This window comes from Hemiscyllium ocellatum, chromosome 32, assembly GCF_020745735.1.
Source record: "Hemiscyllium ocellatum isolate sHemOce1 chromosome 32, sHemOce1.pat.X.cur, whole genome shotgun sequence".
Taxonomy (NCBI): domain Eukaryota; kingdom Metazoa; phylum Chordata; class Chondrichthyes; order Orectolobiformes; family Hemiscylliidae; genus Hemiscyllium; species Hemiscyllium ocellatum.
Genome location: NC_083432.1, coordinates 49,309,409 through 49,326,156, shown reverse-complemented (window position 1 = coordinate 49,326,156; position 16,748 = coordinate 49,309,409). Strand labels below are relative to the sequence as shown.

The following is a 16,748-nucleotide window of genomic DNA, read 5'->3' as shown; positions in this document are numbered from 1 at the left end:
CTGGTGGTGGAAATTAAATAAAGATTTGTGCACTTTGTGTCTTTCACTGTGTCTCACACCTGCACACACACACACCATGGGTGCTGGGGAAAAAAAATAAGCACTACCGCAGTTAGGCAGTAGTGTGGGGTTATTAAAAAAAAAACAAGAATGTCACTAAAAAAAAGACCAGGATTGTTGATCACACAGCAAAAAAAAGGACCCTGGAGTGGAGTGCATCATTTCCCCCCCTCAAACTCTATTTTGATTTAATCCCTGCCCTCCCCTCACTGTTTTGATCACACAGCATTGCCCTTGGATGTGAAGGCACTGCTTGTCACTGGCCACTCGGGTGTTTTCCTATTTTTCTTGGTGGTGGGAATTGAATAAAGATTTGTACACTTTGTGTCTCACACCTGCACACACACAACATGGGCGCTGGGGACAAAATAAGCACTACCGCAGTTAGGCGTTAGTGTGGGGGTTAAGAAAAAAAGAAAAGAAAAAAAAACAGCCAAGAAATCACTGCCTTTCCCTCTTCCGTGGTTATGTCAGAGCCGGAGTGTCCCTGGAGAAGGAGCACGTGGTGTCCACCAACACCCTTGAAAAAAAGGGACCCTGGAGCCAATATGTTAACTCTGCTTTCTCTCCACCAATGCTGCCAGACCAAGCTGAGTTTTTCCAGCAATCTCTGATGTGGGTTTTTTTTATTCATTCGTGGAATGTGGGTGTCACTGGCTGGGTCAGCACTTATTGTCCGTCCCTAGTTGCCCCTTGAGAAGGTGGGGGTGAGCTGCCTCCTTGAACCGCTGCAGTCCATGTGCTGGAGGTTGATTTATAATGGTCTTAGGGAGGGAATTCCAGGATGTTGACCCTATGACAGTGAAAGAACAGCAATACATTTCCAAGTCAGGATGATGAGTGCCTTGGAGGGGAACTTGCAGGAGGTGGTGTTCCCAAATACTTGCTGCCCTTGTCCTTCTTGATGGAAGTGGTCATGGGTTTGGAAAGTGCTGTCTGAGGATCTTTGAATTTCTCCAGTGCATCTTGTAGATAGTTTTAGCAGTGTGTACTGAGTGTCGGTGGTGGAGACAGTAGGTGTTTGTGGATTTGGTGCCAATCAAGTGGACTGCTTTGTCCTGGATGGTATCAAGCTTTTTGAGTGTTGCTGGAGCTGCCCCCATCCAGGGAGTATTCCATCACTCTCCTAATCCTGACTCGTAAATGGCAGATAGGCTTTGGGGAGTCAGGAGGTAAGTTATTCACTACAGTATGTCTAGCCCCTGACCTCTTATAGTCATGGTGTTTATGTGGCAAGTCCAGTTGAGTTTCTGGTGAATGGTATCCCCAAGGATGTTGATAGTAGGAAATTCAGTGATGGCTACACCATTGAATGTCAAGGGGCAGTGGTTAAATTGTCTGTTATTGAAGATGGGCATTGTGTGATGTGAATGTCACTTGTCAGTCCAAGCCTTGGTATTGTCCAAATCATGTTGCATTTGAACATGGACTGCTTCAGTGTCTGAGGAATCACAAATGATGCTGAACACATTCTGGTAGTTATTACCACAACCCGTGGCATCTTCTGTGTGCAAGTTGACGTCCTTCCTCCACTAGGTAAATGGTAAAATCCCTGTAATCCCACCAGACCATGAGAGAGAGAGAGAGACAACTGGTGGCGGTTTACCCTGAGGATCATCACACCTTAGGGAAGGCAAGAGGTTGAGAAGGAGTCTCCTTCATTGTAACCTCAGCCAGTGCAGAAATTGAACCCATCAACATGGTGTCACTACACAGCTGTCCAGCCAACTTAGCTAACTGACTCTGATTATGAGGTTATGGCACTTCAAAAGCAGTAAGGTGGGTGGGGGGAGAGGGGGTGGGGGTGCAAGAGATCCTTTTTGGTACATCTTGATATTGTGAACGTTAATGTTCAGTTAATCACATCATTTAAGTTCTTTTTTTGAAAATATAATTACCTTTAATGTTCAAAAGAAACAGGTGATTGTTATTAATGTCTGAGAACATATGTGAGGGCTTTTCACTTCTGATGGTTAGCATTGTTCATCGTGGGATTTGCATGGAAATATTGAATTATGGAAATATTGAATTATGGAAATATTGAATTATGGAAATATTGAACTGGCTACATGGGTGTTTTACTAGTTAGCACTTTTCAAAATGCATGTGTAGGGAAATGTTTGTAGCAGTTAGTAGTTTGAAAATATGTAAGGGCTAGGGATTCATGTGATACAATGGTAGTGTCCCTATCTTTGAGCATAAGGCCCAAGTTCCCACCAGAGGTATGTCATAGGAGCAGCTGGAGGCCATTCAGCCCCTCCAGCCTGTTCTACCATTCAGTGAGATCATGGCTGATTTGTGCCTTCCTTTGGCTCTTATCCCTTAATACTTTTGATTAACAAATATTTATCCTTCTCAGGTTTAAAATTAACAACTGATCCGGTATCAACTGCCTTTGTGAAAGAGAATTCCAAACATCTTCGTGTGTAGCAGCCCTTCTTAACATCTCTCCTGAACGGTCTGGCCCTCATTCTCAGACTATGCCCCCAGTTCTAGAATCCCCAACCAGTGGAAACAGGTTTATCGTTATTTGCCCTGACTTTTCCTGTTAAAATTTGTTAACATCCCTGAGCAGGTTAATTGGAAAGTATCCTCTGAGCACATGTATAAGGATCAAACTAAAGACAGCAGTCAGCCATTCAACCTCTGCTCCGCCATTTAACACTCTCCAGGCTGAGAAACTGTAACACAACAGTGGGAGAGCTGTGAGACTGAGCAGTTAACAAACTCTATTCACAAGGAAAGTGGCTTGACTTTCAGTCTTACTAGACATGAAGGGAAGAGAAGGTTTATTAGGCATTGAGATGGATGCCGTGTAACCGGCGAATCGTCGGAAGGGAAGTGGACCAGAGGACTTGTCGATTTTGGGAAGATAGAGTAGTGGAGTGATCCACTAAAGAGAAATAGGATGGGGTGAAGTGGTCCGTTTGAAATAGACCAGCAACGGAGAAAACCTGATACGAACAGGAAAGCTAGCGTCAATATTTCAAGTTGATGATCACGGGGCAGCGGTGGGAAAGTTCCGAAAATCCAGCGGAGCCTGGCTGCCCCAATGCTGTTGGCGCCGAGCAACCAGGGAGCACTTTGCTCAGGAACTTGTCGCTGCTCTGTGAACCCAATGGTACCAGGGGGCAGCAGATCTTATTAAAGCCACTGTCCAGATGTTGCCCCACTCATAAGGACACACACAGTCACAATTTGGAGATGCCGGTGTTGGACTGGGGTGTACAAAGTTAAAAATCACACAATAACAGGTTATAGTCCAACAGGTTTATTTGGAAGCGCTAGCTTTCGGAGTGCTTCCCCTTCAGATGGTTGTCGAATATAAGATTGTAAGACACTGAATTTATAGCAAAAGTTTACAGTGTGATGTAACTGAAATTATGTATTGAAAATGACCTGGATTGTTTGTTAAGTCTCTCATCTTTTAGAATGACCATGTTGGTTTCAATTCTTTCATATGTAAATTGCAAAATTTTTTAAAAAGTTACATTCTCAAGCAAACTTTAACAATTGGCATCATGTCGGCTCAGATAATAATCGAAGGTGTTAGCTCCCTGTGTGAGGCTGTCTGTGCCCCAATGGTCAGACTGATTCTAATCTAAAAAACAGATTTACACAATCTTACATGGATTCATGCAGTTTTTGAGCAAAGTAAAATGTAATTCTGCAAGTACAAAATATTTATCTTCACAGAATTCTAGAATCTCTATAGTGTGGACACAGGCCCTTCGGCCCACAAGCCCACACCAACCCTTCAAAGAGTAACCCAGACCCATTCCCCTACAACTCTACATTTACCCCTGATTAATGCACCCAACCTCCACATTCATGAACACTATGGGCAAGTTAGCATGGCCAATCCACCCTAACCTGTGGAAGGAAGCCCACACAGACATGGGGAGAATGTGCAAACTCCACACAGTCACTCGAAGCTGGAATCAAACCCAGGTCCTTAGCATTGTGAGGCAGCAGTGCTAACCACTGAGCCAGCATGCCTATGACCTACATATTACCCCTTCATTTACACAATACATTCTCCACCTCCCAACCCCCATGACCCTTTCCAACTGCACCAACCCTTCCCATCCCTGTAACCACCAATTCACCCCACTGCCCTCATCTTCATTGCCCACCCCATTAATCCCCATCTGCACCAACCCTTCCCATCCCCATTAGCCCCACCTCACTCCATTCCCATTATCCCTCCATCCCCTCATCCACAACCCACTGCCCCCCATCCACCACCCACTGTCCCCCATCATCCCTACCCACACTGACCCTTCTGGGACATTCGACCTTGGACCTTTGGGTGACCATCCTCCAAGACGGACTTTGGGACAGGCAACAATGAAAAGTGGGCGAGTAGAGGCTGATAGCCAAGTTCGGTATCCATGGGGATGGCCTCAACTGGGACCTTGGGTTCGTGTCACACTACAGGTGACCACCATTGCATTACACACACACACACACACACACACACACACACACACACACTCTTATAGACCCATAAGCTCACGCAGACCATCTCTCATACGCTCACACATACATTCCCACACTCACTCATGCACCCTCTCACAGACTTATACTCCTTTACACTCTCACTCACACACATATACAGTCTCTCACAGACACTCATAAACACACACACACCCCCACACACATCCACACACACACATACACATATAAGTTCGTGGGGTGAATTGAATTTGCAGAATTACATGTTACCCTACTCAAAAACTGCATGAATCCATGTAAGATTCTGTAAATCTAGTTTTTAGATTAGAATTAGCCTGACCATTGTGGCACAGTCAATCTCACATAGAGCAGCTCACAATTTCAATGCATTATCTGGGCTGTCTTGGCACCTATTGTTAAAGTTCACTTGAGAATGTAACTTTTAAAAACGTTTGGCAATTTACATATGAAAGAATGACCATGTTGGTTTCAGTATTTACTGTGGAAAAGGATATGAAAGATATAGACTGGAGGGGAATAGATGGTGACATCTTGCAAAATGTCCAGATTACAGAGGAGGAAGTGCTGGATGTTTTGAAATGGGTAAAGGTGGATAAATCCCCACGATCTGATCAGGTGTACCCGAGAACTCTGTGGGAAGCTAGAGAAGTTATTGCTGAGCCTCTTGCTAAGATACCTGTAACATCGATAGTCACAGGTGAGGTGCCAGATGACTGGAGGTTGGCTAATGTGGTGCCACTGTTTAAGATGGGTGGTAAGGACAAGCCAGGGACTATAGACCGGTGAGCCAGACGTCGGTGGTGGGCAAGTTGTTGGAGGGAATCCTGAGGGACAGGGTGTACATGTATTTGGAAAGGCAAGGACTGATTAGGGATAGTCAACATGGCTTTGTGCATGGGAAATCATGTCTCACAAACTTGACTGAGGTTTTTGAGGAAGTAACAAAGAAGATTGATGAGGGTAGAGTGGTAGATGTGATCTGTATGGACTTCAGTAAGGCGTTCAACAAGTTTTCCCATGGGAGACTGATTAGCAAGGTTAGATCTCACGGAATACAGGAGAACTAGCCATTTGGATACAGAACTGGCTCAAAGGTAGAAGACAGAGGGTTGCTTTTCAGACTGGAGGCCTGTGACCAGTGGAGTGCCACAAGGATTGGTGCTGGGTTCTCTACTTTTTGTCATTTACATAAATGATTTGGATGTGAGCATAAGAGGTACAGTTAGTAAGTTTGCAGATGACACCAAAATTGGAGATGTAGTGGACAGCGAAGAAGGTTACCTCAGATTGCAACGGGATCTTGATCAGATGGGCCCAATGGGCTGAGAAGTGGCAGATGGAGTTTAATTCAGACAAATGCGAGGTGCTGCATTTTGGAAACCAAATCTTAGCAGGACTTACATGCTTAATGGTAAGGTCCTAGGAAGTGTTGGTGAACAGAGACCTTAGAGTGCAGGTTCATAGCTCCTTGAAAGCGGAGTCACAGGTAGGTAGGATAGCGAAGAAGGCATTTAGTATGCTTTCCTTTATTGGTCAGAGTAGTGAGTACAGGAGTTGGGAGGTCATGTTGCAGCTGTACAGGGCATTTGTTATGCCACTGTTGGAATATTGCGTGCAATTCTGGTCCCCTTCCTATCGGAAAGATGTTGTGAAACTTGAAAGGATTCAGAAAAGATTGACAAGGATGTTAACAGGGTTGGAGGATTTGAGCGAGGGAGAGGCTGAACAGGCTGAGGATGTTTTCCCTGGAGCGTCGGAGGCTGAAGGGTGACCTTATAGAGATTTACAAAATTGTGAGGGGCATGGATAGGGTAAATAGGAAAAGTCTTTTCCATGGGGTCGGGGAGTCCAGAACTAGATGGCATAGGTTTAGGGTGAGAGGGGAAAGATATAAAAAAGACCTACGGGGCAAATTTTTCACGCAGAGGGTGGCACGTATATGGAATGAGCTGCCAGAGGAAGTGGTGGAGGTTGGTACAGTTGCAACATTTAATAGGCATTTGGATGGGTACATGAATAGGAAGGGTTTCAATGGATATATGGGCCAGTTGCTGGCAGGTGGGACTAGATTGGGTTGGGATATGTGGTCAGCATGGACGGGTTGGACGGAAGGGTCTGTTTACATGCTGTACATCTCTATGACTCTATGAGAGACTTAACAAACAATCCAGGTCTTTTTCAATATATAATTTCAGTTACATCACACTGTAAACTTTTGCTATAAATTCTGTGTCTTACAATCTTATACTCCACAACCACCTATTGAAGGAGCAGTGCTCTGAAAGCTAGTGCTTCCAAATAAACCTGTTGGACTATAACCTGATGTTGTGTGATTTTTAACTTTGTACACAAAGTCACATCTTTCTTTTCACAATGAAATTGAAATAGGGACAGATTAGCAATGAAAACCCGACTGCAGCCAGACAGACAGCTTCTGAAATTATTTCTCAGATAGTCTGCAGAGGAAATAAGTTGATAAACCATACTCTGCCCCATCCTCCAAAAACGAGCAAAACACAAATTATTATTGCATTTCATATGCAGACTGAGTTACTTTGCATAAACTTTCAAAAATAAATAATATCACTATTTGACACTCATGGACATAAGATCATTTTAAGTTTAATTTGATCTTTAATAGAGTCATAATTTTCAGAAGCTGGAGATAAAATTTTGCAGAAATAAATTGTTCTTTTTAAAGAAGAAAGAACTTGTATTTTAAAAATGTTACTTTCTGCCTGACTGTTTCCAGACAAAACATAGACTTCTGGAGGAATTGTGCAAGGGAGTGAGAAAGATCAGGTAGTGTGCAAAGTGACAAAATATTAACAAGGTCCAAGTTTTAACAGCAATAAACCTTTAAAAAACAAAATAATTTTGATTAATTAAGGAAACAATACAAACAATACATTGGGGAAAGTGGCCCAGGAATATTTTGGAAGAAGATCAGTCAATCACTTTGAAGACTATAGTGCTGAGGATGCAAAATAAGTACCTTCATAAAACCAACTAATCTTATCGAAACTTTAAAAGTTCTTACAGGAGGTGACATGGTTGATGGTTTCCTTGGATGGTGAGTCCAGGATCAGGGACATGATCTCAGGATAAAGAGCAAGATTCAGGATTGATCTGATGAACAATTTGCTCACCCAAGGTGTGGTGAATCTTTGAAATCCTTGTCTGCTCAGTCAGATGGTGATCAGAACAGAAATAGTTGAGATGGAAGGTCAGCCACAATCTGACTGAGTAGGGAAACAGGCTGGATGGGCTGACTGGCCTATTTGTACTCCTATACAAATATGTCCCTCCACCGGGCAGTAGGGATGTCCAGTGGAAGGGTCTTTACGCAGTACTCCTCCCCCTCTCTCTCTCAGGGATCTGGGCTGGAATGTGTTGCACACAGCGGTCCCCTGCAACCACAGATTGTGGTGGTTCACGGACTCCCAGCCCAGCTGCTTGTTCTGTGGTGCTGTGGAGTCCAGTGGACCATGTGTATATTGGGTGTGGGCACTTGCACTCCCTTTTTGGTTCCTTAAAGACCTTCTTTTATGCTTTAGCTGCACATCAGCCCTATACTCCTGATCTTTGGGCCCCTGGTGCAGAAGGGGGAGGGCAGGTCTGAGATCCTTCTCGTGGGTCTGCTCCTGGGTCTGGCCAAACTGGCCTTAAACAAGTCCAGGCAGTGGGCCGTGGAGGGAGTCGTTAGGGCCGACTGCCTGCCCCTCTTCCGCGGTTACATCAGAGCCCGGGTGTCTCTAGAAGAGCATGCAGTGTCCACCAACACCCTTGAGGTTTTCAGAGAGAGGTGGGCACTGCAGGGAGTGGAGTGTATTATTTCCCCCTTCGATTCTATTTTGATTTAATCCCTGTCCTCCCCTTCCGTTCACTGGGCACAGTCCTGTGATGAGAAGGGCACTGCTTGTCACTGGCCATGCTGCTGTTGCAAAGATTTCTGCACTTGTCCCCCACCTGCACACACACAACATGGGTGCTGGGGATTCAGTGAGAACTCCCGCCGTTTGGTGGAAATGTGGGGGTTTAATTAAAACAAAACAGGAGATTAAAATCTCCTCAGTTACAAAACTGTGCCCCTGAAAAGATTAACACAGTAAATAAAGAGAGAGACGATAATTAACCCAGAAAAAGTTGCAGCATTTTATTGAAAAGAATCGGATTGACTTTATAAATAGCAACATCAAACAGAAAAACAAGTTACAACGATTTTTAAAATAAAACACGGGAGTGTAATCGTTGTACAGGCTAGTGACGTTTACAAAGGAATTCAAATGTTTTAGTTAAAAGCTGAACAAGAGACGCCAAAGATTTAATGTTTTAAAATTCTTCCTCATCTGGAATTAGTTAGTTTCTGCTGTTTATTGTGTTCTGGGGGAGTCTGTGAGCCCCCCCCCCCCCCGATCAGACACGTTCTCTGAGGGGATGTGATCCTGCCCCTGGCTCCATCTTCGGAGAGACTTTACTACAGAAACATTTTGATGGTGTCATGTTTCCCCAAACCCAGGAGGAGGCTGGAGACCGCCAGAAACCCAGAAAATGAGACACTGCAAATGGTCTCTAGGACCCGTAGGATTCCACCCCCACCCCCCTCCCTCCAGGAGAGGTCCTGATTCCCTGGGATCTTGCTGACTTCACTGAATGAAGCTGTTCTCCCGGATTCCAATCAAACAATTCCCAGAGCTCCTGCCCTCACCAGGAACCGACTTCAAAATGAGAGTTAATCCAGGAGCCGCTCCGGATTAACTGGAGAAATTCCAGCCAGAGCTGCTCCATCCTGGACAGCTATTTCCCGGGAAGACCGCCGCACACGTTTACAACATTCCAGAGAGAGAGAAAAAAAATCCCAGCGACGGGAGGGGTGTGTGTGTGTGAGAGGCGAGTTAGACAGCACTCTGTTCGCCAGAGACAGTAATTCCAGCCCCCGAGCAACTTGCTCCAGGTCCGTTTCACACACACACTCTCTCTCTTTTTCCTCCAGATCACTTTCACACTCCGTCTATCTCTCTCTCTCCCCTCTTCCAGGCCAGTTTCCTGCTCTCGCTCTCTCCTGCTCTGACGATGAGCACCCCTCTGCTCCCCGGCCTGTGTCTCCTGTTCTCTCTAGTTCTGTGTGAACCCGGCCCCCTCTCTGATGTTCTGGTTAACAGATACTTCATCCCGGCCGTGTGCCCCCGGGAGGTTCAAAGCGGGGATTTTATCCGTTACCACTACAACGGCACGTTCGCGGACGGGAAGAAGTTCGATTCCAGGTAAAAACTACAATGAAAACTTTGTATTTTAAAATAAAACTCCAGAAAATGATGCGGGTTTTCCTGGAGCGGATTATACGGGATCAATGCTCCTTCCCCATTTAATGAACCGGCCTCTCCACCTCAAAAAAACCTCCATTGTTTTTCTTTTGTTTATCAAATGCCGTTATTTTGGGAGAGAATGCGCCGTCGGAGGGATCCTCGGGATCGCGTGAATAGTGTGAGGTGGGGAGTGACTTTATCACCGGCTGGAGGGTCCTGGCGGGTTGGGGGAATGTTCCTCTCACCCTGCCACTGGGGCTGGGCCTGTGGAAAAACTGCACCACCCCACCCACACCCACACCCACCCCTCCACATCTATCCACCTCCCCCCTCCTCCCCCCGAGAGGAAACACTAACCAGAGCTTCCCGTTCCACTGCCACATCATCTGCTTCCCAAACCGACCATTCGCGCCGTCAGAGGCTGTTCATAGTCCACGCTTTACTTTTGAACAGTTTCTTGTCGCTGGTGGACTCTCGGAAAAGGATGCACGGCAAGATCCCACAAGCACAGTGTGACATTGGTCAGACCATCTGTTCTGTTTGAAACAGCACGTTTGAGCGGTAAATACTGAGTCCGGAGAGAACATCCCTTTGCTCTTTCTGGACACGGTGCTGTGGGATCCGACAGGACAGCGCTCAAAGAACATTACAGCACAGGAACAGGCCCTTCGGCCCTCCAAGCCTGCACTGACACATTTTGCTCTTCCATGTTAAAACTATCTTCACTTACAGGATCTGTATCCCTTTATTCCCTTCTTATTCCTGCATTGTCCAGATACTTCCTGGATGCTGCTATTGTGTCTGCTCTCACCACCTCTGGGAGTGTGTTCCAGGATTGACACATAAGGCCATTCAGCCCATTATGTCTGCACCAGCTCTTCAAATGAGCAACGTCACTGGCTGTACCATCATTGCTCTGTCTGACACATCTATAAAGATTGGAACAAGGGCATTAAAGTGACCTTATAGAATCTGAGTTCCCTGATTGGGGGCTGTTAATCTGCTCCAGTCAAGGAGCCCTGGCTGACAGATAAGAACAGAGTGACAAACATCCCGTTCATTCTCAGAGCTGGCTTTGATGGAGTCGGATCAGTGTCATGTACTATGTACAGGGAAATAAAGGGTGACTTGGTGACAGGATACTGACCTTCCTGGAGTTATTTCAACGTCTATAATCAAGCTGGGTGTGGATTGATCTGGGCTACTCTTTAGTTAGTGTATAATTAACCGAGAGAACAGGATTTTGCAGTTTGGGGAAAGAGGCTGGTGCTGTTGTGACCAGCGTGAGTCCTGCATCCTATTGATTGTGTTTATATTTTCTATCCCTCCAACCCCTCCCCTCTGTTTTACAGACCTAAGTGACCCCCTGCCCCGCTCTGCCTCTGTTATCATGACAATAGCTGGTAGCAAAGATAGAACTACAGCCAATCTTCAGCTCCATATAACATTTTACAGTCAGTAATACACAGGGTTGCAAATTCAATCCATTGACCACTGTTTCAGTCAACTTCCACGTATAGCAGCACAGGAACTCCCCATGTAGTGCCTGCCATCTGAATACAACAAAACATCCAGTGAGGAGCTGTACATAAACTCACCAATCCAGGGTCATTCACATTTCCACAGTGAAGCCTGATAACTACAGCTGAGTGAGAGGGAGGGAGCAGAGAGAGAGGGAGGGAAGGGACAGGTGAGTGAGAGGGAGGAAGGGAGGGGAGAGCTGAGTGAGAGGGAGGGGACAGGTGAGTGAGAGGGAGGGAGGGGAGAGAGAGGGAGGGAAGGGACAGGTGAGTGAGGGGGAGGGAGGGAGAGAGAGGGAGGGAAGGGACAGGTGAGTGAGAGGGAGGGAGAGAGAGAGAGGGAGGGAAGGGACAGGTGAGTGAGAGGAAGAGAGGGAGGGGAGAGCTGAGTGAGAGGGAGGGGACAAGTGAGTGAGTGAGAGGGAGGGGACAGGTGAGTGAGTGAGAGGGGACAGGTGAGTGAGAGGGAGGGAGGGGACAGGTGAGTGAGTGAGAGGGAGGGGACAGGTGAGTGAGAGGGAGGGAGGGGACAGGTGAGTGAGTGAGGGGGGAGAGGGGCAGTCTTGTCCATTTCTCAATGATCGATATTATGCAGTCTGAACACAGATGATCTGACCCATAACTATTCCTTATTTATGAATGCTGGGTTATGGCTGTGAGCTCTTATTGTGTAATTGGCTTGACCTGTCTAATTTGAGCTTTGATTCTGACATTTTCTTTCCCCTGTTGCACTCTCTCAGTTATGACCGCAGCAGCACCTTCAATGTCGAAGTGGGAAAGGGTCGCCTCATCCCAGGAATGGATAAAGCCGTCCTTGGAATGTGTGTCAATGAGAGGCGACGTATTGTCATTCCTCCCCACCTTGGATACGGTAGCCAAGGAGTCGGTAAGGGCTACCTTTCCCCGTGATGCTGAGTGGTTGATGGGTCAGCTGGTACGCTGGTCAATGACCCAGTCACAACGTGGCTCCAGTATTGAGGAGACCATTCATTCCCCTTGCCTCTGCTGGCTCTCCAATGGAGCAATACAGTTTGAGTTACTCCCTCAGCGCCTCCCTATGGCACTGCACATTATTCTTTTCAGATAATCATTTTATTCTGTCCCTAATGCTTCAGTTGAACTTGGCTCCACCACAGTCTCAGGCAGTGCCTTCCAGACTCTGATCCTTGGCAATGGGAGCAAGTTTGTTGTCATGCTTCTTTTGCTAATGACCTTAAATCTGGGTTCATTGGTTCCTGATCCTTCCTCCGACAGGAACAGTTTCTCTCTGTCTGGGTTTGCTGAGTAGATGTTGAACACTGCTATCAAATTTCCTCTTCACTTTCTCTTTTCCAAAGAAAGCAGAAATCTATCCACAAAACTGAAGTTCATTCACATCTTTTTCAGAACTGGACGTAATTCTGCATTTGAGGCTGAGCTAGTATTCCGTACAAGTTTAACATAGCCTCCCTACTCTTGGACTCTCAGCTCCTATTATTATCACTCAGGGTACTGTATACTTTATTAACAGAGCTCTCAGCCTGCCTAGCTAACCTTTAATGATTTGTGTGCATATAAACCAAGCCTCTCTGCACTAGAATCCCTTTCAGAATTGTCCTGTTTGTTTTGTTTTGTCTTTCTGTGGTCTCAGAATAAAAGGTTAGTCACTTAGCACTGAGCTGAGGAAGCAGTTTCACTCCAAGATTGGTGAATCCTTGAATCCTAAAAGCCAGAGGGCTCTGTCAATGAGTATGTTCTAGACAGAGATCAACAGATTTATAGGTATTGACCACAACAAGGGATATGCACATTGTGTGGGAAAATGAATATCCAAGATAGAATATCAGCTGTAAGTTAGTTGAATGTAGATCTAGTTTAATGGGCCAAATGGCTATGTTCTTGCTACTAAAATGAATCACTCCATATTGTTCAGCATTAAATTTCGATTGCTAATTGTCAGCTCACTCCACTTATCCGTCTATGTCCATTTGAATTTCACTACCTTCCTCACAATTCACAAAACGTTTTATTTTTACATCCATAAATGATTAAACTCGGCACCAAGGTTTTGCTCAATTAAATATCAGGAAGAGCAGGAATCTACCATCAGCTGGAGAATTCCATTATCAACCTTCCTTCAGTTTGAGTAACTACCATTAATTAATATTGTGTTGCTATAATTTGGTCAATATTTTATCAATGTTGCAATTATCCCTTTTATTCTATGCAGCCAATCTTCACTCGCTATTGTGCAAACTTGTTCATATATACACATCACCGGCATTATCCTCAGCAACCCTTACTGTAAAGTCAGCAAAAGAAACAGAAATTCATTAAACATGACTTACACTTAACAAATCCAAGTTGGCTTTTGCTAATTAACCCATATTTGCTTCTGTGACCATTAATTTTGTCTTGAGTTATTGATATCACCAAGGGTTAAACTGACTGGCCTGAAGTTGTTGAGCTCAGCTTTATTCATTCTTTTGAACAAGGGTGTATATTTGCAGTTCTAGAGTCCTCTGGTATCACCCCAAATCTAAAGACCAGAAAAGTACAGCCAATGCCCTCCAACTTGCATTCTCACTCTCTCAGTATTCTAGAATGCATCTCATCTGATTTTGAAGTCTTGTCCACTTTAAGTACAGCCATCTTTATCCAATCTGCCCCATTGTCAACTTTAAACTCTTCAAGCATCTGAATTACAGCATCTGAAATTGTCTTTCATCGTGACCAGTTCCTTTGTAAAAACAGATGCAAAGTATTGATGTAATACTGGAGCTATACTCCCTACACCCACATGTATATCCCATGTTTGTCCCTAACTGGCACACAATCTTTTACCAGCTGTTTTAGTCAGTATAAGCCGATAGAAGACTTTCCAATCCCCATTTACATTAGTTGCCAGTTTCTTCACATAGACTCTCTTTGCTTCTCTTATTTGTTTTCTCAATTCCCTTCTGAACTTTCAATACTCACCTTGTGTTATCCACTTGACACCTGTCAGGAGCATACGTCATCTTCTTTATCTTGATCATACTGAACTAGGTATCAGTTGTCAGTTTTTTGTGCTCACTTTGTTGATCCTAGGCGGTTGGGAGAAGGGATTGGCCTTAGCTCTGCCTTGGATGAGGAGATGAACTATCAGCTCGAGTTCTGGCTGCCTTGGGTTCACTCTCTGAGAGTTTAGAGCAGGAAGTCAGGTGTCATTGTAATTAAATGGTTTCCATAACCTGTCATCTTGGATCTCATCAGAAAAGGTACCAGACACAACAGTGACGTAAAGCCATAATCTAACTTGGGAGAGGATGGGAGATATTGAGAGGAATTGAACAATGTTGTACCTGCCTTTTCCAAAGATTTTCATTCTTCTTTGTTTCACAGATAATGTCATCCCTCCTGACACCACTCTCTACTTTGACGTCATTCTCCATGATATCTGGAACCATAATGACAAGGTGCAGATAAAGACTTTGTACAAACCCACGGTTTGCAACCGCACGGTGCAGAGCTCCGACTACGTCCGATATCATTACAATGGCACGCTGCTCAATGGGACACTCTTTGATTCAAGGTGAAGGACCAGTGTTATTGTCTGTTACAATCTTCCCTGGGAATTAGGATCTCAAGGGTAGTTGGTCTAAGCTAGTGGTAACCTTAGATTGCTCTAGAACTGCTTGGTGACATTCTTGATCTGCGCGCTAATCTCCTGGATTTAGGGCTGTTGCTGTAGCAACATCTATCTATTCCCCAAACCACTGAATCACCAATCATTCAGGTTCTTCCAGACTTGTACCTCCCTCTGCCATCCACTGAGTCATACGAATCATAGAATCCCTACAGTGTAGAAGCAGGCCATTCAGCCCATCGAGTTTACACTTACTCTGAAGAGCATCCCACCCAGACCAACCACCCTACCCTATCCCTCTACCAATGTATTTCCCATGGCTAATCCACACAGCCTGAACAATGGACAATTTAGCATGGCCAATCCTCCTAACCCTCACATCTTTGGACTGTGGGAGGAAACTGGAGCACTTGAAGGAAACTCACACTGATACAGGGAGAATGTAAAAACTCCACACAGACAGTCACCTGAGGGTGGAATTGAACCCGGGTCCCTGGCGTTGAGAGGCAGTCGTGCTAACCATTGAGCCACCATGCAGCCCCCAAGTCCATGTTGGGTCATGGACTTGGCTTTGGCTTACATCATGCTGACCAGTCAGGCAATGATCATCTCCAATAAGGTACAATCTAGCCACTGCCCTTTGACATTCAATGGTGTTAACAGGACTGAATCCCCCACTATCAACATCCTGGGGGTTACCATTGACCAGAAACAACTGAACTCACCTTATTAATACAGTGACTACAAGAGCAGGTCAGAGACTGGGAATCCTTCAGTAAGTAACTCATCTCCTAACTCCCCACGTATGCCCACCATCGACAAGCCACAAGTCAGGAGTGTGATGGAGTACTCCCCATTTGCCTGGATGAGTGCAGCCCCAACAACACTCAGAGTTTGACACTATCCAAGAAAAGCAGCCCATTTGATTAGCACCACATCCACCATCATCAACATTCACTCCCCCACCACACATGCTCACTAGCAGCAGTGTGTACTATCTATAAGGTGCACTGCAGAAATTCACCAAGGCTTCTTTGAAAGCATCTTCCATACCCACGATCGTTTCCATTTAGAAGGATAAGGGCAGCAGGTACATGGGAACATCAGCCCCTTCAAGTTCCTTCTGCATCAATCACCATCCAGACTTGGAAATGTATCAGGGAGGAGAAAAAGTGAGTACTGCAGATGCTGGAGATTGGAGTTGAGATTGTGATGCTGGAAAAGCGCAGCCAGCCAGGTAGTATCAGAGAAGCAGGAGAATCAATGTTTTGGGCATAAGCCCTTCATCAGGAATGAGGTTTGTGGGTCCGGGGGCTGTGGGATAAATGGGAGGGGGTGGGGTTGGGGGGGAAGGTAGCTGGGAATGAGATAGGTAGATGGAGGTGGGAGGGTGATGGTGACTAGTCAGAGTGGAGGGTGAAGCGAATAGATGGGAAATGTAATGGACAGGTCAAGAGGGTGGTGCCAAGTTGGAGACTTGGGATTGGGATAATGTGAGGGTGAGGAAATGAGGAAACTGGTGAAATCCCCAACCACTGCAGGAAGTGCAACCATTCCGGAGAGACCATTCCCTCCACGATTCCCTCAATCCAAGGCCCCAAATGATCCTTCCACATTCGACAGAAATTTACCCACACTTCCACTTCCACTAATATCATCTACTGTATCCGTTGCCCCTGATGTGGTCTCCTCCATACTGGGGAGACAGGATGCCAACTTGCGGATCGCTTCAGAGAACATCTCTGAGACACCCGCACTAACCAATTCCACTGACCT

The 16,748-nt window shown here is 45.5% G+C and overlaps 1 protein-coding gene across 1 annotated transcript in view; it reads left to right on the top strand.

The window, feature by feature from the left end:
- Nucleotides 1-9,180: 9,180 nt before the first annotated feature.
- LOC132831036 (peptidyl-prolyl cis-trans isomerase FKBP10-like) overlaps nucleotides 9,181-16,748 on the top strand; it is a 29,510-nt gene continuing 21,942 nt past the window's right edge. Inside the window, exons 1-3 of the mRNA XM_060849080.1 lie at nucleotides 9,181-9,803; nucleotides 12,106-12,251; nucleotides 14,729-14,918. Coding sequence (XP_060705063.1) covers nucleotides 9,613-9,803; nucleotides 12,106-12,251; nucleotides 14,729-14,918 — 527 coding nt within the window. The 5' untranslated portion in view covers nucleotides 9,181-9,612. The remainder of the gene's footprint in view (nucleotides 9,804-12,105; nucleotides 12,252-14,728; nucleotides 14,919-16,748) is intronic.